Source organism: Atheta coriaria, unplaced genomic scaffold (genome assembly GCF_025399875.1).
Source record: "Atheta coriaria isolate IRGN ID8LTWV9N9 unplaced genomic scaffold, Caltech_Dcor_3.1 hic_scaffold_5_pilon, whole genome shotgun sequence".
Classification (NCBI taxonomy): Eukaryota; Metazoa; Arthropoda; class Insecta; order Coleoptera; family Staphylinidae; genus Dalotia; species Dalotia coriaria.
The window spans coordinates 11,441,514-11,461,078 of NW_027045447.1; the positions used below are offsets into that span (position 1 = coordinate 11,441,514).

At 36.2% G+C, this 19,565-nt stretch overlaps 4 protein-coding genes and 1 long non-coding RNA gene across 11 annotated transcripts in view; 4 read left to right on the plus strand and 1 right to left on the minus strand.

The window, feature by feature from the left end:
* Positions 1-12,954, plus strand: part of LOC135792928 (uncharacterized) — a 114,379-nt gene extending 101,425 nt beyond the window's left edge. For 2 of the 3 annotated variants that reach the window (XR_010548491.1, XR_010548490.1), the window contains exons 4-9: positions 12,104-12,155; positions 12,267-12,318; positions 12,431-12,482; positions 12,595-12,646; positions 12,760-12,811; positions 12,923-12,954. This is a non-coding gene — a long non-coding RNA (uncharacterized lncRNA). Of the gene's footprint in view, positions 1-11,522; positions 11,583-12,103; positions 12,156-12,266; positions 12,319-12,430; positions 12,483-12,594; positions 12,647-12,759; positions 12,812-12,922 lie in introns of those variants that run through there. The other variant, XR_010548492.1, reaches the window with a different exon arrangement.
* Positions 87-4,543, plus strand: LOC135792923 (DNA repair protein XRCC1-like). Its single transcript, XM_065303723.1, has 6 exons — positions 87-248; positions 319-856; positions 920-1,637; positions 1,707-1,898; positions 3,492-3,728; positions 3,845-4,543. Exons 1-6 carry the CDS (start codon positions 198-200, stop codon positions 4,020-4,022), a joined length of 1,914 nt encoding a protein of 637 aa, XP_065159795.1. The 5' UTR covers positions 87-197; the 3' UTR covers positions 4,023-4,543.
* On the plus strand, positions 2,006-3,728 carry LOC135792927 (DNA repair protein XRCC1-like). Of its 2 annotated transcripts, none has more exons than XM_065303730.1 (4): positions 2,006-2,389; positions 2,453-3,170; positions 3,228-3,431; positions 3,497-3,728. In XM_065303730.1, the coding sequence occupies exons 1-3, from the start codon at positions 2,056-2,058 to the stop codon at positions 3,421-3,423; spliced, it is 1,248 nt and encodes a 415-aa protein (XP_065159802.1). In that variant the 5' UTR covers positions 2,006-2,055; the 3' UTR covers positions 3,424-3,431; positions 3,497-3,728. The 2 variants fall into 2 exon arrangements, with proteins under 2 accessions (XP_065159802.1, XP_065159801.1); XM_065303729.1 differs by having other exon boundaries at positions 3,228-3,419.
* Positions 4,706-7,744, plus strand: LOC135792926 (parathyroid hormone/parathyroid hormone-related peptide receptor-like). Of its 2 annotated transcripts, none has more exons than XM_065303728.1 (8): positions 4,706-5,113; positions 5,166-5,428; positions 5,572-5,740; positions 5,811-5,967; positions 6,029-6,159; positions 6,222-6,280; positions 6,379-6,529; positions 6,765-7,744. In XM_065303728.1, exons 1-8 carry the CDS (start codon positions 4,937-4,939, stop codon positions 6,990-6,992), a joined length of 1,335 nt encoding a protein of 444 aa, XP_065159800.1. In that variant the 5' UTR covers positions 4,706-4,936; the 3' UTR covers positions 6,993-7,744. The 2 variants fall into 2 exon arrangements, with proteins under 2 accessions (XP_065159800.1, XP_065159799.1); XM_065303727.1 differs by having other exon boundaries at positions 4,708-5,113; positions 6,222-6,310.
* Cnx99A (Calnexin 99A) lies at positions 7,019-10,512 on the minus strand. 3 transcript variants are annotated; one of them, XM_065303724.1, is made up of 7 exons: positions 10,356-10,512; positions 9,802-9,901; positions 8,581-9,747; positions 8,381-8,521; positions 8,033-8,167; positions 7,750-7,949; positions 7,019-7,633 (listed from the first exon to the last, which is right to left on the minus strand). In XM_065303724.1, exons 2-7 carry the CDS (start codon positions 9,874-9,876, stop codon positions 7,561-7,563), a joined length of 1,791 nt encoding a protein of 596 aa, XP_065159796.1. In that variant the 5' UTR covers positions 9,877-9,901; positions 10,356-10,512; the 3' UTR covers positions 7,019-7,560. The 3 variants fall into 3 exon arrangements, with proteins under 3 accessions (XP_065159796.1, XP_065159798.1, XP_065159797.1); XM_065303726.1 differs by lacking the exon at positions 8,033-8,167 and adding an exon at positions 8,204-8,329; XM_065303725.1 differs by lacking the exon at positions 10,356-10,512 and adding an exon at positions 9,992-10,126.
* Positions 12,955-19,565: the final 6,611 nt, after the last annotated feature.

The window sequence follows — 19,565 nt, forward strand, 5'->3', positions numbered from 1 at the left end:
TAAATATAATATTCCAATTATTTTCATCTTTTTAAAGTTTTAATTAGATGGCTGTGAAACGTTTAACTTTTAATTACCTGTTACGTGTTACCCCACTGTAATTCACATAACCTAGAATGTAATGTTCGTTTGAATTTTGTTTACCATTTTCGCGCATTTTCATACGTCGCATCAAAATTTCAAGTTTCAGGCCAACCATGCCGAAAATTAAAATAGAAAACGTTGTTTCATTTAGCACAGAAGATCCTGTAAGTATTCAGATAATTGCTTTACATTGACACTCTAACTTTAATGAGAAATCTCACATTTTATTCACAGCATCATCCTGCATCTAATATCCTCAATTCAGATCCAGGCAGAAAGTGGAAATGTGCACGCCCAGGTGAAAAGTCTGCCAGTATAGTTTTACAACTGGAGAAAGCAGTTCAGATATCTGGCATTGATATTGGCAATGAGAATTCTGCATATATTGAGGTATTGGTAAGTCGCTCAAGCAGCAATGAGTTTAAACCATTGCTGGGTATGACATCCTTCATGACCTCCTTGGAGGCTAGGAATCATCAGAATATTAATCAAGTGAGAATGTTCACTAGTAATAATTTCTCACAACCAGAAGGCAGTGAGAAGTGGGATAGAGTTAAGATTGTTTGTATTCAACAATACAACAAACATGTACAATATGGGCTATCCTTTGTTACAATGCATTGTAATGAAGGAAGTGGACTTGCTGGGAAAAGGAATGTGAACAAGTTTACTCTGCGGGCTGACTCTCCTACTTCTTTTAGTGTAGGAACTTTGTTTTCTAAAGAACGGGAAAATTTGAAATTGGATGTCATTCCATCAACATCATTAAAAGGTAAAAGATGATTAAGATGACACATTGAACTACAAATTAACATTTAAATACGGAATTATTTAGGTGCAGCTGCAATTAGAGAGGCATCTACAAAACCATCACATTCACCACATAGATTTCCAATCGTCAAACGACCACCAACTTCAAGTCCGCAACCGTCAACATCTAAAGACGATTCGAACGACAGTGAAGAATCAAAAGACAAAAATCGTAATCGGAAAAATTTGCTTTATGATGATGAAGACGAAGCACCCAATGATAAAATTGATCGCCTCATAGAAATAAAGCAAAAAGAAGATGCTGAAAAGCAAAAATTAAAAGAAAAAGCAGATAGTAAGAAGGCGACACCAAATAAAACACCTAAGAATACAAATGGTAAAACTGGAAATAGTAACCAAGTCAGAAAAAGAAAAACAGATACCCAACCAAGTGTGCTTGATCCTGACAGCTCGAAAAGCCCTAAAAATCGGCGAACTGTGGATGTTTTAAAGGATGTTAATACCACGCCACCCAATGCTGGACCATCCTCACCTACCACTTCAAAACAAAAGCGACGATCATCAGAAATAGATGAGAGTAACGAAAGTCCGCGCAAAAAAATGAAGGGAGCAAATGGCGAGGAAAGGAAACACCAAACTAAACGTTATGAAAATTTACTAGAAGGTGTTGTGTTTGTTATCAGCGGTATTCAAAATCCGGAGAGGGCGCAGCTACGAACGAGCGCAATGGCGTTGGGTGCAAAATACAAAGCTGATTGGGATAAAACATGTACGCATTTAATGTAAGTTAAAAAATATACTTCCAAGATATTTATGATTACCATAACATAATAAAAACGAAATATTTCTAGTTGTGCATTCGCAAACACACCAAAATTCAATCAAGTACGTGGCAAAGGTAAGATAGTAAAGAAGCAATGGATAATTGAATGTGAAAAGCAAAGGAAGCGACTCCCATGGAGGCGATTTTGTCTGGATCGCAGAGATAACACCGGAAACGAAAGCGAAGATGAGATTTGGGAGGAGGTTGAGTTATCTGATAGGTAAATTAAAAAGTATGGGGTTATATTCACAGTTATATTACTGAAAATTAATTTTTCTTGGGATTTAATCAGCGAAGAACAAGGATATACTGCAGATCGGGATATTGAGGTATTGGTAAGTCGCTCAAGCAGCAATGAGTTTAAACCATTGCTGGGTATGACATCCTTCATGACCTCCTTGGAGGCTAGGAATCATCAGAATATTAATCAAGTGAGAATGTTCACTAGTAATAATTTCTCACAACCAGAAGGCAGTGAGAAGTGGGATAGAGTTAAGATTGTTTGTATTCAACAATACAACAAACATGTACAATATGGGCTATCCTTTGTTACAATGCATTGTAATGAAGGAAGTGGACTTGCTGGGAAAAGGAATGTGAACAAGTTTACTCTGCGGGCTGACTCTCCTACTTCTTTTAGTGTAGGAACTTTGTTTTCTAAAGAACGGGAAAATTTGAAATTGGATGTCATTCCATCAACATCATTAAAAGGTAACAGATGATTAAGATGACACATTGAACTACAAACTAACTTTTAAATATGGAATTATTTAGGTGCAGCTGCAATTAGAGAGGCATCTACAAAACCATCTCATTCGCCACATAGATTTCCAATCGTCAAACGACCACCAACTGCCAGTCCGCAACCGTCAACATCCAAGGACGATTCGAACGACAGTGAAGAATCAAAAGATAAAAATCGCAATCGGAAAAATTTGCTTTATGATGATGAAGACGAAGCACCCAATGATAAAATTGATCGCCTCATAGAAATAAAGCAAAAAGAAGATGCCGAAAAGCAGAAATTAAAAGAAAAAGCAGATAGTAAGAAGGCGACACCAAATAAAACACCTAAGAATACAAATGGTAAAACTGGAAATAGTAACCAAGTCAGAAAAAGAAAAACAGATACCCAACCAAGTGTGCTTGATCCTGACAGCTCGAAAAGCCCTAAAAATCGGCGAACTGTGGATGTTTTAAAGGATGTTAATACCACGCCACCCAATGCTGGACCATCCTCACCTACCACTTCAAAACAAAAGCGACGATCATCAGAAATAGATGAGAGTAACGAAAGTCCACGCAAAAAAATGAAGGGAGCAAATGGCGAGGAAAGGAAACACCAAACTAAACGTTATGAAAATTTGCTAGAAGGTGTTGTGTTTGTTATCAGCGGTATTCAAAATCCGGAGAGGGCTCAACTACGAACGAGCGCAATGGCTTTGGGTGCAAAATACAAAGCTGATTGGGATAGAACATGTACGCATTTAATGTAAGTTAAAAAATATACTTCCATATATTTATGATTACCATAACTAAATATTTTTAGTTGTGCGTTTGCAAACACACCAAAATTCAATCAAGTACGTGGCAAAGGTAAGATAGTAAAGAAGCAATGGATAATTGAATGTGAAAAACAAAGGAAGCGACTCCCATGGAGGCGATTTTGTCTGGATCGCAGAGATAACACCGGAAACGAAAGCGAAGATGAGATTTGGGAGGAAGTTGAGTTATCTGATAGGTAAATTAAAAAGTATGGGGTTATATTCACAGTTATATTACTGAAAATTAATTTTTCTTGGGATTTAATCAGCGAAGAACAAGGATATACTGCAGATCGGGATACTGATGAGGAAATCGAGCGAATTCATCGTATAATGCAAGGACAAGAAGATAAGAAACTAATGGGGGACGTGAATGGCAACAAAGATACAAAACTAGAGGAGTTACCAGCATTGCCAAACTACTTCTCTGGGCTTAAGTTTTATTTAAGTGAGAATTTGGGTTCTTTAAGAAGGGATCTTACGAGATATATTGTTGGATATGACGGGTGAGTTATCTAGATATTTATATTAATTAACATGTGTGAATCTTTCTAAAAAAAATGGCGACCAGTGAAACTCGCAGGTTGATTGATTTGAGTTAAGATGTCATTGATATTTACAGAAAAATAATAGAAGATTATGAACATATCGATAAGGGAGTGATAGCAATCTCATATAGCCATGAAACGGACGAAATCCAAGAACTGCGCAAACACACTGGTCAATTAATATCGCCGCTTTGGCTCCTCGAATGTCACAATAAAAAGTGCCTCCTTCCATTTGACGACTTTTCTTTGTGAGTTTTATATTTATTATTTTATAATCGTCGCATTAATGGCATCTTCAACTGAAGTGAAGTTACTATCTATTAATTATTATTCAATTTGACAATTTCGTTGGACTCTCTGTGAGTGAGGTTTGTTAATGGTTTGTTAATGCAATTGATACAAGTGTTATTGAACTAATGAAACTTACTTGGGCTGACTGCTTGAGCAGAGTTGATTTGATACAATTAAGGGAACTAATGAAAAGGAGCGCTATCAATCTCGTTAAGCATAAATAACAAATAAAAAAAATACCCACGCCGAAAACACTAGCAATCTTGTTATTGCTCCTTGGCACATTGAAATGAACCACTAAATGAATATGTTTACAACTTATAAGTAAACAGAGTGTTGCATAAAAACGAATATAAAATATCGATATAATAATACATTTCATTGAAAGTGTTTTTTAAAAATAGAATTAACTGTAAGATCTTCTTATTATAATTGATAAATTGTTCAGATTATTATGATTAAAAGAGCTCTATGTCCCTTTACATTTGCGTACGCTGTATTAAGAATAGTAAGATTTTTTGTTGCCGGTTGTTGCGTTGTGTCGAATGTAATGAACGATATGATGAATGCGATAAGAAGACGAGAGCGCGTCGCGATAAAGTTGAAGCCTCGATCGCCGCCGTCCATCCATCAAACATATGTTCAGTCCCCGACCGATCGCCGGGGACAGATAGTAGCAACGCGCGCATGAAGAATAAACATCGCTGATATCTCATAACACACCATCACATCGTACTGGACATACGATATAAATGTATTAGGAAAATTGCACGAAACGGAAGCAGAGAAATATCAAAAAATATAGGAGCGACCTGGACGAGCCGGTCAGTTGTTGGAGGTCGTTGAAGGCGAGCGCAACAACTTTTTTATGCAAGATGGACGTGCGTGAACAAGCCTGTAGAGAGCATCCATTGAATGGCAGCTTCAGTGCACATGAAAAGTTTTGTCAATTGATTTTCGATGGGTTTCTTTGCTGGATGGCCACCAGGGCAGGAGAATTGGCTCATCAACCATGTCCGAGTGCGCGAGCAAGCGACAGTATTGTAAACACTGTAAGTTTATTGTTTAAATGTGTTTTATTTTAATTTTATAAAATTTTTAAAGTTTCAAGCCACAAAACAATGTGATCTTGATGGGAATTGGTATGTTAGTCCTGAGCAAGGGAAAGTTTGGACAAATTACTCAGAATGCGACCTGCGTTCGTACTCTAATGGTACCGCGGTCCTTAACATCAACGTCCGTTTGAATAAGTCTTTTATACATTTGCTACATGAATGGCTACCCACGTTGAAGTGTATTACCCATTATGGATATTGGATATCACTTATTACTCTACTGTTCTGCGTTTTTATATTGATTTCCATAAAGTAAGTCTTAATAGCAATTAAAAAAATTGGACATGATGATCTGAAATATTTGTTTATGAATGTATTTATCAATGTTTCATATGCTAAAGTAATTGTGACATTGTTGGTTGTATTAATCTGGCATCTGTTTGCTCTATTTATAGAAAATTGCATTGTGCGCGGAACGTATTGCACATCCACTTTTTCATGTCATTTATTTTACGCGCAACTGCGTATCTCCTCAAAACGGCCCTTATTGTTGATGGCTTGGCATTCCGATCAGATTTAGCCACCAATTCAAATGGAGTGCCAAATTATATTACTGAACACTTTGTAAGTGAAATATTTACGAATTTATGTGAATTAAAAAAGATGGACGCTTAAAATTTAATTCAAATTTTAGAACTGGGTTTGTAAATTCGTTATGAGCACTTGGTACTACTTTACGCAGGCGAATTTTATGTTTATGTTGATGGAAGGAATTTATCTACACAATTTAATGTTTCTGAATTTATTCTCCGAGAAGAGTAGCGTTCGAATATATTATTTGTTCGGCTGGGGTAAGTCAAAAACATTTTACGATGAAATTGTGCAAATTAAATAACGTTTTTTGCATGGCAGGTATTCCTCTATGTTTTATTCCAACTTGGGCTGTTCTACGTACTTTATACGATGATGATATGTGCTGGACCACATCAAACAACGATTATATTTTGTGGTTGACTAAAGTTCCACGCGATTTGTCAGTTTTAGTAAGTTTAGATGCAATTTAATTTAAAAAATGGCGCACAAATGATTGGTGAATGTGTTTCAGATCAATTTCAGCCTGTTCGTCTCCATCATGCGTATACTGTGCATCAAAATCAAATCGATGTACGTCCAACATAACAAAGTCAAATATCGGTAACACGAAACGCGTCGCAGTGTGTAAATCGTTGGTTGTAAACTTGATATCGGACATTGATTTGCAGCCGCCTCCTGCGTTCAACGCTAACCCTGATGTTGATCTACGCGGTGCCGTACACACTTTCCGTCCTCTGCCTCGGTGTGGTATCATATTACCGGGAGACGATGGTCGAACTGATTTGGATTTGCTACGATCAGATCTTCAGCGCGTTTCAAGTGAGTAAACAACACCATTAAATTGATTGCACTCGGAGAAAAAATCAGATATTGACAGAAATAGCACTCGAACAAGCCGCGAAATGTACATAAATTGATGGATACACTCGGGAGGTGTCATGTGGATTGATTTATTGCGCATCGGAATAATGATTTCTTTAAAAGTTGAAGATTTTCCTGCCAAGTTTATATAAAATTTACCATACAGTCAATATTAATCTGCTTCATTTTACAGGGATTATTAATGGGGCTGATATATTGTCTCCTAAACAGTGAAGTACGTTCTGAAGTAAGACAACAATTCTATTCTTTCCGCTATTCCTTCCAAACTGCGAAGAGAACACGCGCAACTCGCACAATTTCACACACCATGCAATTCACCATTCCGATACCGATCAAGGAAGATCCCGAACATCGCAGGACCACGGATTGCAACTGCTATAAATCCACTGAGAATTTATAAAGGAAGCATATAGACACACAGGTAAATACGAGGACGAGACATATTTATTTATAACTTTGTTTTTGAAACATAAAAAAGAACTTAATGTCCAGCAGCGAAAACGGCAAACTTTAGCTGCTATTGCGCGCGCGCTATTCGTATTTCGTACAAAACGCAGAAACGCTTTTTTCACAAATATGCTGTAATGCACACACATACACACATGAAATGATAATTTTTGTCTATCGCCAAACATGCACACTCACACTCATACAAAATGCGTGTAGTGTAAATTTTCAAACTAATACTCGTTGATTGGTCGTAATGTAATCTTGCAAGAAAAAGAAACATAGATAACAATGTAATGTTGAGTTGCGATGTGTTTCAAATGCTCGTGGTGAAATGTAGGTGTAGTTTGGTGAGCTACAATATTAAGTTTCGACTCTCGAAAGCAGAACGTTCAATTAAACTACTCATGAATCTCCTCCAGCGCGCCCCCTGGCTTAGTCTTAGAAACGAACGCTTATAATTAGAACTATAATGCGCTAGTTATTCGACGTACTGATTGATCATCAATTTGAAACAATTCCTAGCACGTAGTGATTTTACGCTTATTCTTTGCGGGCTTTCCGCTTTCGCACCGGCTCCTCCTTCTTAGGAACCTAGAACGGAACAGAAATCGGTGTTTAAATGTGTGTTTGTACTTAGATAATAATTTTTTTAATGTTCCTATAGCTGTTACGAACAGTAGTAATAGAAAAATATGTGTAATACATACCTCTTTGTACTTTGCCTCTTCATCTTCCTCCTCGACGTCGTCTTCTTCGTCATCATCACCGGAATACTTTTCTTTTCATCATCGTCGGCATCACCATCGCCCTCCTGTGGATGAACAGACATTCCACGCACGATGTCATCATCGGCGGTCACTTCATCAGTCTTTTTAGCTGCTGCAGCACGTTTTTGCTCTTCCTGGTCCTGAGTTTAAGTTAAATTTTATAATGTCATCATAATAATTTGCTACATTTTAATAACTTAGCGTAAAGGAAGATTTTCTTTACCTGACTAGAGGATGAGCTTGGTCTACAGCACAGGTACAAAATAAACACTACTGGAATGCCTAGCACTATAATGTACACAGCCCACAACGCTGGATATTCGTTGGTCAGGGTCGCCAGACGCTCGAATACGCTTTCCTAACAAAAGCAATTACAAGTAATTAGTGATCATACTTCCTGGTAACAATAAACCAAGTAGGAAATGTAGATTGATATGGGGATTAGGCAGTATATGAAGTAAACTGCCCAAGCCTTTGGCCTGTAGTTCATTGCTTTCATCATGCGTCCCCAAAGTGAACCCTCAACATAACAAATATTCATTTTACTCACTTAGACAAAAATTATACTTACAGCGGCTTTGGTGATTTTAGCACGCTTTTTGTCATATGTTTCGGCAGCCCATTCCTGCGCGGCTTCCAGACTGTCAGTGATGATAATATTGTCAAATAATAGATTCTCTGACATGCTCCAAAGTTCAAAACCAACAGCACTCTGAAAAACGCAAAATTCATTTTTAAATATTATGTAAATAGGTATGTGAAGTGACTTACAATAGTATGCATCTTAAAAGGTTGTTTGTCCTCATAGTAATCCGGATTGGGAATCATCCTCGGCCTCCACTTGCCCTTGTAATTTGGATTATCGACCAAAGGTGCCTTCCATTTGCCTTTGTACTCTGGATTGTTGATCAACGGTTGTTCCCACTTACCGCAACCCACGGCATTCGCACACGCGGGGTTTTCAATCAATGGCGGCTCCCATTCACCGTCAATTTCGTTGTCCCAATCGGCGGGTTTCAATGCATTCAGATCCGGAATGGTCTGAGTTTCACTCTCCAACCAACCATCTGGCATCGTCGCGCTTTCATCAACAATCTGTGCAGGCGCATCTTCATCCCAATCCTCCGGTTTCTTCGCTTCAGGATCCGGAATCTTTTCTCTTTCGTCCCAGTCTTCTGGTTTCTTATCGGTGGGATCTTCAATCTCTGCTGGAGGATTCACAGATGGTGTGAAGTCCTCTAACAAGCTACCCTCGTTAAAGACTTTCTTGTCAATCTGCACTTCATAGGTATTATCAGGGTTGATGATCAATGTGAACAAATGGGGCATCTTATCCGTGAAGAGTTCATCGTATCTCTCCTTAGGTTTTTTACAGTGTTTCTCTTCGATAGTGCCATTCTTGGGATTCTTGTGCCTAAAGATAAAGTGAAGCTTGTGATCAGTACCACACTTATCTGGCCCAAACATGATCGTATATGGGGTTTTATCGTGAAACTGCACAAGATTCTTGGTGTCAATGCCGTCGCTAAGAAGTTTCAAGTATGCGCCTCCACATTCTTGGCCCTGTTGGAAGTTAACCTCGTACTGCACAATGAGTGGCTTGGTGTTAAACACGAAAGGTTTGACAAGCCGCGAGGAAATTGCGGCGTGCTTCGCCTTCGATTTCAGGACCATGCCTTTGTCGTTGAGTAAACCATCACGGGATGGGGCCTCCAAAGCCCACTCGCCATCGTACTTGGCGATATCCTCGGAGATGCCCTCCTTCTTAGCCTGAGATTTTACCCATAATTTGTGAAATTGCGACTCATCGTCAAAATGTTCAGCGAGGTAGATGGCGGCTGGATTCGATGGTACTGGTGATGTGTACGGGAAATCGTCTTCGACCGGTGCAGGTTCTTCTGGGCTTAACGTGTCTTGTACCTCTTCAGATTCTACTTCCTAAAATTGATATTTAACATAATATTCTAATTAGAAAATTAACCATCTACTTACAAATTCATCTATATTGTCTGCTGAAATAGCTGCTATGAGAGCCCCAGCCATAAACAATAAAATGTGTAACTTCATGGTGGTGATTACTTCATGTACACACCTGGAACCAGACAACAGACATTACTTATAATGAGCACTAACTATCTTTATCTTATCATTTACTCTTTATTTAACTAGTAAATAAAGTTACCTAACAGTAAAACTCTATTTTACTTCAGTCCTATTCATTAAAATTAATAATGTTTAACGTTATGTCAAAGTAACTTATTTAGAAAATGAAACACCTAACAACCACTACAAAAATGTCAAAAAAATAAAATGTGTCCCCAGTGATTACCACGGATAATTTAATTAAATAAATTATGCATGTGTGACTTGTTCCAATTCAATTTGGCCACGTAGTCCATGCATTCTCTTGTATTCCCTTAATTAAATTTAATTTAGAAAGCCCTTTCTGAGTGTCAGAAGTTAACCTCATACGGGAAGTCGGTCAGCCTACCCGACATGCAGCCGCCGCCAGAAAACTACCAATTAGACTCTAGGGTAAATATTACCTGATGAAATTCTCACTGAATTGCAGGAAATATCAGCACATTCAAGCTTCAATCAGCGGCGAAACTCCCGAATGAAACACGATTTTCACTGGTAATTGAGCGCCGATGTGGTCGAAGCTGAACGGTTGGATGTTGAATGACTAATGACAGCCGCTGTCGTACCGTCGTCAACACAAGCGGCACCAATCGCAGGCGACCAGATGGCAAAGGGCGGAAAAGTAAATGCGAAAGTAAAATTAGCTATTTTAATTTGACAAAACAAATTTTATGCATATTCAAGTGCAATAATAAAAACTAAATTATTGAAAGGAATTTTTGTAGTCTACGCCTTTTTCAAAATCGAAGTTGGCAACACTGCGCCTGGCTTCAACGCCAGTATAATTTCGTTCGTTGTGGGGAGCACGTTGCTCGTCGTTTTATTCATATCGTCGCGTTCATATAATATAAATAACGCTGTTTGTATTTAGTTTTCCGTCAAACTACTGTTTTGTATCGTGATTTATCCGTTTTATATATTCATTATCTCAAAATAGATGATATTGTCAAGATTTCGCGACACGAACATTGTGCACACACACGTTGGACTTTATCTTCGCCGGTTTTGAAGATGTAGTATCATCATTTGCGTCCGGTAAGTCAAATTTATGTTTTCATTTAATCGTTAACTAGCTGTCAACGAATTATCTGAATATTAATACAAGGCATTTGAATATTTTTCCATGTTTTGTCTGATTGGTTTATTTTTTTGTTTGTTGTAGGGCTTAACCAGCTCAAAAGGCTGTATTGGAATGGTCACAACAAACGTGGAAAGAAAGGTAATTAAGTTTTCTTTTTATAAATCTCATTTTCCGTTGTACATACAATGAAAATTGCTCTTTAATTATTTTTTTGCGCTTGTCAATACGGTAACGTTAAAACTGACAGGTTCCAAAGAAATGCTGTAAGCCAGTACAGTTTTCTGCAAAATTGAGTAATTCTGGCCCCTGCCATTAGATGGCGCTGCTAAATTTAAACTTGTATGCAACTTTATTGTGATCACTTTGTATACCGATAGATGGCGCTGCATACGTGTTCAGGCTTTTTAAGTCTGCAATTTATTTTCGATTTAATTTTATGCCTTGAGGTTGTGCGACGTTTGTCGGTTTTAAAGTTCGTTTTTTGTTTATTGAATGCAGTCGCAGCTCACCAAGTTTCTTCATTAAACCGCTTTTGGAGGCCTTTACTTAAGTAAAAATTGACCTAATAATTAATATCTCGGAAATATTTGATCTAAAATCGGTCAATCTTTTTAATTGCATAAATATAATTTAGTTTTTTCATTAATTTTAATAATTAATCTAAATTGTGGGACTATTACCTGTATCATTTATAGATGGCACTAGCATGGACTAAAAATCGTAAAATAGGTTTTTATTGTTTATTTCTTATAAATATAAAAATATTTATTGATTAAAATTACAACGTGATTTTTTTGGATTTACAGGTTTTTTTGTTGAGTTTAACATGTTTCGCCCAGAGGGCATCTTCATAAACTTTATGATTACGTATTCACCAAAGAAAGTAATAAATTGTTTATTTCTATATCAGCAAACGTGGGCATTCGACACAAGAATTGCGTTTATTTTGATCACAACTTACACTTTCTTATCGCATTCTCCGCGTGGTATGCAACGCATGAGATTATCTCACAAATTGACTTCCAAAATTGCATTTTTATGCTTGAAGGACTAATTTTTGCTGGTTTTTAGGGATTTTGCACTTGAGTCTTACATCGTAGAAGGAGCATTCTTGCATCAGATTGTAAGTATTTAATTTCTTTATCATTTTCTTAAATAATTTTTGTGATTACCTCACAAATTGACCCCAAAATTGCATTTTTATGTTTGAAGGACTAATTTTTGATGGTTTTAGGGATTTTACACCTGAGTCTGACATCGTAGAAGGACCATTCTTGCATCAGATTGTAAGTATTAAATTTCTTTATCATTTTCCTTAATAACTTTTGTGATTACCTCACAAATTGACCCCCAAAATTGCATTTTTATGTTTGAAGGACTAATTTTTTATGGTTTTAGGGATTTTGCACCTGAGTCTGAAATAGTAGAAGGACTATTCTTACATCAGATTGTAAGTATTAAATTTCTTTATCATTTTCCTAAATAATTTTTGTGATTACCTCACAAATTGACCCCCAAAATTGCATTTTTATGTTTGAAGGACTAATTTTTTATGGTTTTAGGGATTTTGCACCTGAGTCTGACATCGTAGAAGGACCATTTTTGCATCAGATTGTAAGTATTACGTTTCTTTATCATTTTCCTAAATAACTTTTGTGAATATCTCATAAATTAACCCATAAAATTGCATTTTTTATGTTCGAAAGACTAATTTTTGCTTGTTTTAGGGATTTTGCACCTGAATATGACATCGTAGAAGGACCATTCTAGTATCAGATTGTAAGTAATTAATTCCCTTTTATCGCCTTTCTCAATAACTTTGTGATTATCGTACAAATTGAACTCGAAAAGTGTATTTTATGTTCGAAGGACTAATTTTGATGGTTTTAGTGATTTTGCACCTGAGTTTATCATCGTAGTAGTTTAATCTCATTTTTGGTATCAGATTGTAGTACTACTTTCTTTATCATTTTTAAATAACTTTTATGATTATCGTACAAATTCACCCCAAAATTGCATTTTTATGTTTGAAGGACTAATTTTGCTTGTTTTAGGATTTTGTACCTGAGTCTGACATCGTAGAAGGACCATTCTAGTATCAGATTGTAAGTAAGTAATTTTTATCATTTTCTAAATTAACTTTGTGATTATCGTACAAATTGATCCTGCAGTGCATTTTTATGTTCGAAGGACTAATTTTTGATGGTTTTAGGATTTTGCACCTGGAGTCTGACATCGTAGAAGGACCATTCTGGTATCAATATTCATATAAACGTTTCTATTCGTGTGAGGTTCACCATTTGGTAGATTAATGTACTGATGACTCCACCTCTGTATTGTTAATGACTTCAGAGTTGAGATAAGCATGTTCAGATGAGTTTTGCCTTACTGTTGCAGAATTCCACTGCTGCTTTTGTTATTGTTGGTTTCCCCGATGTGGAATTCTCCTAGGATTTGTAGCTAGTGGTGGAGAGTTGTTGCTCATTGGTTGGTTATACTCCCCAAGGACTCAATGGCGGCCGACTTTACAGTTCCATTACTCACACAGGATTCAAATATCCTTCTGGTGAGTTGGATGTTTTCTTCTTTGACTTCTCTTTGGTTCTGATTGCTTTGTTGCATGTTTAGCAAACTATTCACATCCAGACCTTCTTCACTCATGTTTCACTTGGATATTATGCTGTGAAGGTTGAATAATTGCTCGCTTTCTTGCATTTGAATGCAAATATGCCTGCCCAGGGAAGCGTTGGGGCCATCGTTGATTTCAGGTAGTTTTTAGTTAGAATTTATATGTATTCGATACAAGCCTGAGACGACGTGGCAGCCATTAAAATGCTTCGGTTAAGGGAGGAGGAGAAATTAAGAATTTGCTGTTATGATATAGGCAACCCAACATACAGCTCTTCTACCTGGTATTAATATATATATTCAATATTGCTGCAAATTATTAAACAACTATAATCTTTATTTATATTTATCAAAAATAACATAAAACGTTTAAAATCACGAGTTAGCACAAATTCTAGTCAAATATTTACTTGTTATGATAAAATTATAATTTTGTTCCCAATGACCGGATTTATACACCCAGTTTAATTCCCAAGGTCGTAAATCTAGTAAAAAGTTTTTAAATCAAAACCTGGAGGAGTGGGTATACCATTTGCAGTTACAATGTAGGCAACCTTAACATACACCCTGATTTTACACCAGGCATCTTCACATATATTCAATATTGCTGCAAAATTATTAAAAACAACTATAATCTTTACTTATATTTATCAAAAAATAACATAAAACGTTTATAATCATGAGTTAGCACACATTCTAGTCAACATTTAGTTGTTATAATCAAATTATAATTTGTTTGTAATGAATGATTTATACACCAGTTTAATTCCCAAGGTCAAATCTTAGAAAAACTTTTTAAAGCAAGAACCTTGAAATTAAACTGGTGTATAAATCTTTTCAGATTTGCACCTGAGTTCGACATCGTAGAAGCACCATTCTTGCATCAGATTGTAAAGTATTTAATTTCTTTATCATTTTCCTAAATAACTTTTGTGATTATTCCTTGCCAAATTAACCCTTCAAATTGCATTTTTATGTTCAAAGACTACTTTTGCTTGTTTTAGGATTTTGCACCTGAGTCTGACATCGTAGAAGCAATCTAATTTTGTATCAGATTGTAAGTATTTCTTAATTTTTTATCATTTTCTAAATAACTTTTGTGGTTATCTCACAAATTAACCCTGAAAAATTGCATTTTATGTTCGAAAGACTAATTTTTGCTTGTTTTAGGATTTTGCACCTGAGTCTTCGACATCGTAGTGACCATTCTAGTATCAGATTGTAAGTACTAATTCCTTTATCATTTTCTAAATAACTTTTGTGATTATCTCACAAATTGTCACCCAAAAGTGCATTTCTATGTTCGGAAGGGACTAATTTTTGCTTGTTTTAGGGATTTATTCTGAGTCTGATATCGTAGAAGGACCCATTCTAGTATCAGATTGTAAGTACTTCAATTTCTATCAGCTTCCCCAAATCAACCTTTGTGATTATCTCACAAATTGTCCCCCAAAAGTGTACTTTTAAGTGTTCGAAGGACTAATTTTTGCTTGTTTTAGGGATTTTGCACCTGAGTCTGACATCGTAGGAGTGACCATTCCTTGCATCAGATTGTAAGTATTTAATTTCCCTTTATCATTTTCCTAAATAACTTCTTTTGTAGAATATTTCTACAAATTAACCCTTAAAGTTGCATTTTTTATGTTCGAAAAGACTAATTTTGCTTGTTTTAGGATTTTGCAATCTGAGTCTTACATCGTAGAACCACCTTTCTTGTATAAGATTGTAAGTATTAAATTTCTTTATCATTTTCATAAATAATTTCCAGTGATTATCACACGGGAAACCCGCAAAAATGTCATTTTTGTGCTTCGATATGCTATTTTTGTTTGTTTTAGGTAATTTTCCCAGTAGTAGTTTAAACAAATTGTCCCAGAACAAACGATCTCTTTCATCAGAATGTGAGTAATGAATTTGTTTATCATTTTCATAAAATAATTTGTGTGATTATCATATCGGGGAAACCTGCAAAATGTCATTTTTGTGCTCGATATGCTAATTTTGTTTGTTTAGGTGTCTAGCAGGCGAACAAATTGCCCTAGGACAACGATTCTTTCCATCAGAATGTGAGTAATGAGTTTGCTCTATTATTTATAAATAATTTGTGTGATTATCACACGGAAACCTGCAGAAATGTTTCATTTTTGTGCTTCGATATGCTAATTTTGTTTGTTTTAGGTGTCTAGCAGGCGAACAAATTGCCCTAGGACAACGATTCTTTCATCAGAATGAGTAATGAATTTGTTTTCATCATTTTCATAAATAATTTGTGCGATTATCACTATCGGAAACCTGCAAAAATGTCATTTTTGTGCTTCGATATGCCACTTTTTGTTTGTTTTAGGTGTCTAGCAGGCGAACAAATTCGCCCTAGACAACGATTCTTTCATCAGAATGTGAGTAATGAATTTGTTTATCATTTTCATAAATAATTTGTGTGATTATCACACAGGAAACCTGCAAAAGTCGCGTTTTGTGCTTCGATATGCCAATTTTGTTTTACTTTAGGTGTCTAGCAGGCGAACAAATTGCCCTAGGACAACGATTCTTTCATCAGAATGTGAGTACTAACCTGTTTATCATTTTCATAAATAATTTGTGTGACACACATCGAAACCTGCAAAATGTCATTTTTGTGCTTCGATATGCTAATTTTTGTTTGTTTTAGGTGTCTACAGGCGAACAAATTGCCCTAGGACAACGATTCTTTCTATCATGAATGTGAGTAATGAATTTGTTAATTACTACAAATAATTTTTGCGATTATCACACGGCAAACCGCAAAAATGCTTCGCCTTTTGCGCTTCGACGTACAATTTTTGTATGTTTTAGGCGTATAGCAGGCGAAACGAACCGTCCTGTGAACATCATCGCGATTCTCAATCAGATTGTAAGTACTGAATTTGTTTTATCGTTTTCATAAATAATTTGTTTGATTAACACACGGAACACTGCGCAAATCACTAAAAATGTTCGTTTACCCGAATACTCGCACAAACGTCCCGCCACATCGTAAACTGTACCTACTACCAAAACAAATTTTCGTTTGATATAATGAAAAGCAAAATTAAATATGTTATTTTTAAATATAAGCAGACGCATTACAGATTTCGTCGTAATTGTTTCAGTTCGTGGTCCTAAACCAGATGGTGCCACTATAAGGCGTGTCAGCTAGCTATTTTGTTTTGGGACCGCCACGGCCAGATGGCGCTTTCATCGATTTAGTTTGAAATCTTACTTCATTTTTGTTTTGTTTTTGGTGCACAGAGTTGCGGTGCGCATGTCACTTTTATACACAACTTTTATGTAAAACGAAAATAAATTTTAAAAAGTTCGATTTTTTGTATTTCGGTTGTTTTAGGTGTCTAGCGGGCGAACGTGATATCGTAAAACAATCATTCTTTCACAAGTATTGAAATTGTATATGTATAAAAAATATATTTATTTATTAAAATTCCATGTGATTTTTTTGGATGTACAGTTTTTGTTTTTTGGAGTTTAACATGTTTCGTCCTGAGGGCATCTTCAGAAACTGTTTCTGAAACTGTTTTAGTTAATTTAGCGAATTAAATATGAATTAAAGTCACAAATCACAGCGCATCTGATTTGTGTTTGTTTGTTTTTAGACGTCCAGGAGTTGAACGTGATCTCGGTGTACGAGATCGTGCAATCGTGCCTGCATTCAATTGTGAGTATTGAAATTCTTATCATTTTCATATCTGCTTTGTTCACGTAGCCTGCTATCTTTTCCCTTTCTAGTCGATCGTGCGATGCTGTTCGGTACAATGCGTTTGGTTCACAAGTCGATCTTCGTAACTAATTTGCGCTGCTCTTTGGTGATTTTAAGTCGGTAGTTGAATTAGAATCGATCAGCAAAGATAACATTTAGAATTAATGACTAGTGCGGCGTGCAGTGCCAATAGAATTATCGCGAGTGGAAGCCAGAATTGTGTAGTTTTACATTGTGCGCATCATCTTGCCGTCGGCCGCCTGATATCCTGTCGACACGAAGAATTCTTACTGATTTATATATTTTGTACATTTATTAAATAATTCAAAACGTGAAAAATATACTTCGATTTTTTCCGGTGTGGAATGAAGTCCGTAAAATCTAACTGTACCAGTTTGTGAAGATTAAACATTCAAGCAAGTGTAACTTGTAACTTAAGTCACTTTCGTGAGTCACGTTGAACACAGCGTAATTTAAATTTCACAAAATAGAATTAAATTTGTATATGTACCTATCTTAATTATATGAGTTTGAATAAAATATACTTAATAGGTATATTTTGAAGTAGCATCTATCAATGTTCCTATATTGTCGTTTTCTAGAATTAGATTTAAAGATCATATTATTTGATTACCTGTGTTTGAAATGCATATAAGTAAGTGATATATAAATGTTGTTGTTTTAAAAGGTGATAAAATAAATAAATATTAATACTGAATGAATAGAGCTTCAATAAGTGAGCGTTGTGGCTCAGGTGGCATGTGCATATGCTAGCATGCTGGAGGTTCGTGGATCGAATCTCAGTTGTAGAAGGCAATTTTATTAAATAATAAGAAATTTACGAAATGTGGGTTGCATACCACAAAAATTCAAGATTCAAATGTTAGAAATAACTTAAAAAGCAGAATACGACGAAACAACAGTAAGAATAAGTAAAAGAGATGGCGGAGGAGTAAGGAAAAAAGAGTAAGTGGAGAGAGCAGCAGCAGCTGGAGAGAATAGGAGGAGAAACAAGAAGAGAAGAGAATAGAGAAGAGAGTACAGGAAGAAAAGAGAATAGGGGTGACAGAATTTTTAAATTTTTGGCACGTGTCGTTATAAGACAGTCACAGGTCGATCTCCCAGAGCGCCTCCGGCGCTCTGGGTCGATCGCCCACCGCTTCGATGCGTCCATTGCCCTGCCCATCCTACAGCTACGATGTTCTGCGCTTCCATCCCCGGAAATTACTGTGGCATATTAACACTTTTATGGTGGGGATCATCCTCGAGTGGGAGAACTCCTTATATGACATTCTTCAAGAACTTATAAAATATTTCTTGTTTTAAGTCGCCTCAAGAGAGGCGACACTTAAAAATATTCTTACAAGTTCTTACCTGTAGCTGAAATGAAAGATGGAGCACACAAATCATACAGGATACCTTAACAATTTTTATAGTGGGGATCATCCCCCGAGTGGGAGAACTCCTTGAGGACTTGTAGAGATATTTCTAAGTGCCGCTGCGCTCTCAGAGAAATACTTTACAAGTTGTGACCTGTACCTGAAATGATAGAAAGAAGGGGTGCACAAGTCATAAGACACATCCATTGCCTTTAACATTTCTTTATTAACAAACTAAATACAATATAAGTTCATAACTTGTATGTTCAATAGTTACAAAACATATGACGTCATTTTAAAACATGTTTATAACCTGCATTGCCGCGCTATGCTAACGGCTGCGAAATTATAAAAGATAACACTGGAAAATAACAAATTACGCATTTTTTTGGCGTGACATCAGTGGAAAATCAAATACAGGGTGTTGTCAAAAGAAAATCTTTAATTAAAAAAGGCACGCGTTCGCGCGTTATAACAAAAACAACCAATTCTCAACAATTTTCTGGCAAAACATTTTTATACTGGGAGACGCAAAATTAAATTCTGCATTTGGGAAAATTAATCCGAACTAATTATGACAACGCGTTCACCTGTTATAACAAAAAAACTACAATTCCTACCGCAACGAGTACTACGGCGCAAACACAACTGTCATTATAACTCGCGTTACTGAATTTTCTGGCAAAACATTTTTATACTGGGAGATGCAAAATTAAATTCTGCATCTGGGAAAATTAATCCGAACTAATTATGACACCGCGTTCGCGTGCGTTATAACAAAAACTGGCAAATTCCT

Bases quoted from the DNA above. Each gene is read 5' to 3' on its own strand.
- LOC135792923 (XM_065303723.1), top strand. From the start codon at position 198: ATGCCGAAAATTAAAATAGAAAACGTTGTTTCATTTAGCACAGAAGAT. The intron at 857-919 runs GTAAAAGATGAT...GGAATTATTTAG, and splicing joins TCCATCAACATCATTAAAAG to GTGCAGCTGCAATTAGAGAG. The intron at 1,899-3,491 runs GTAAATTAAAAA...GGATTTAATCAG, and splicing joins GAGGTTGAGTTATCTGATAG to CGAAGAACAAGGATATACTG.
- LOC135792927 (XM_065303729.1), top strand. From the start codon at position 2,056: ATGACATCCTTCATGACCTCCTTGGAGGCTAGGAATCATCAGAATATT. The intron at 2,390-2,452 runs GTAACAGATGAT...GGAATTATTTAG, and splicing joins TCCATCAACATCATTAAAAG to GTGCAGCTGCAATTAGAGAG. The intron at 3,171-3,227 runs GTAAGTTAAAAA...AAATATTTTTAG, and splicing joins AGAACATGTACGCATTTAAT to TTGTGCGTTTGCAAACACAC.
- LOC135792926 (XM_065303727.1), top strand. From the start codon at position 4,937: ATGGACGTGCGTGAACAAGCCTGTAGAGAGCATCCATTGAATGGCAGC. The intron at 5,968-6,028 runs GTAAGTCAAAAA...TTTGCATGGCAG, and splicing joins ATATTATTTGTTCGGCTGGG to GTATTCCTCTATGTTTTATT. The intron at 6,530-6,764 runs GTGAGTAAACAA...TTCATTTTACAG, and splicing joins AGATCTTCAGCGCGTTTCAA to GGATTATTAATGGGGCTGAT.
- Cnx99A (XM_065303724.1), bottom strand. From the start codon at position 9,876: ATGAAGTTACACATTTTATTGTTTATGGCTGGGGCTCTCATAGCAGCT. The intron at 8,168-8,380 runs GTAAGTATAATT...TGCTTTTGTTAG, and splicing joins CTAAAATCACCAAAGCCGCT to GAAAGCGTATTCGAGCGTCT. The intron at 7,634-7,749 runs GTATGTATTACA...GTTCCGTTCTAG, and splicing joins AAGAGGCAAAGTACAAAGAG to GTTCCTAAGAAGGAGGAGCC.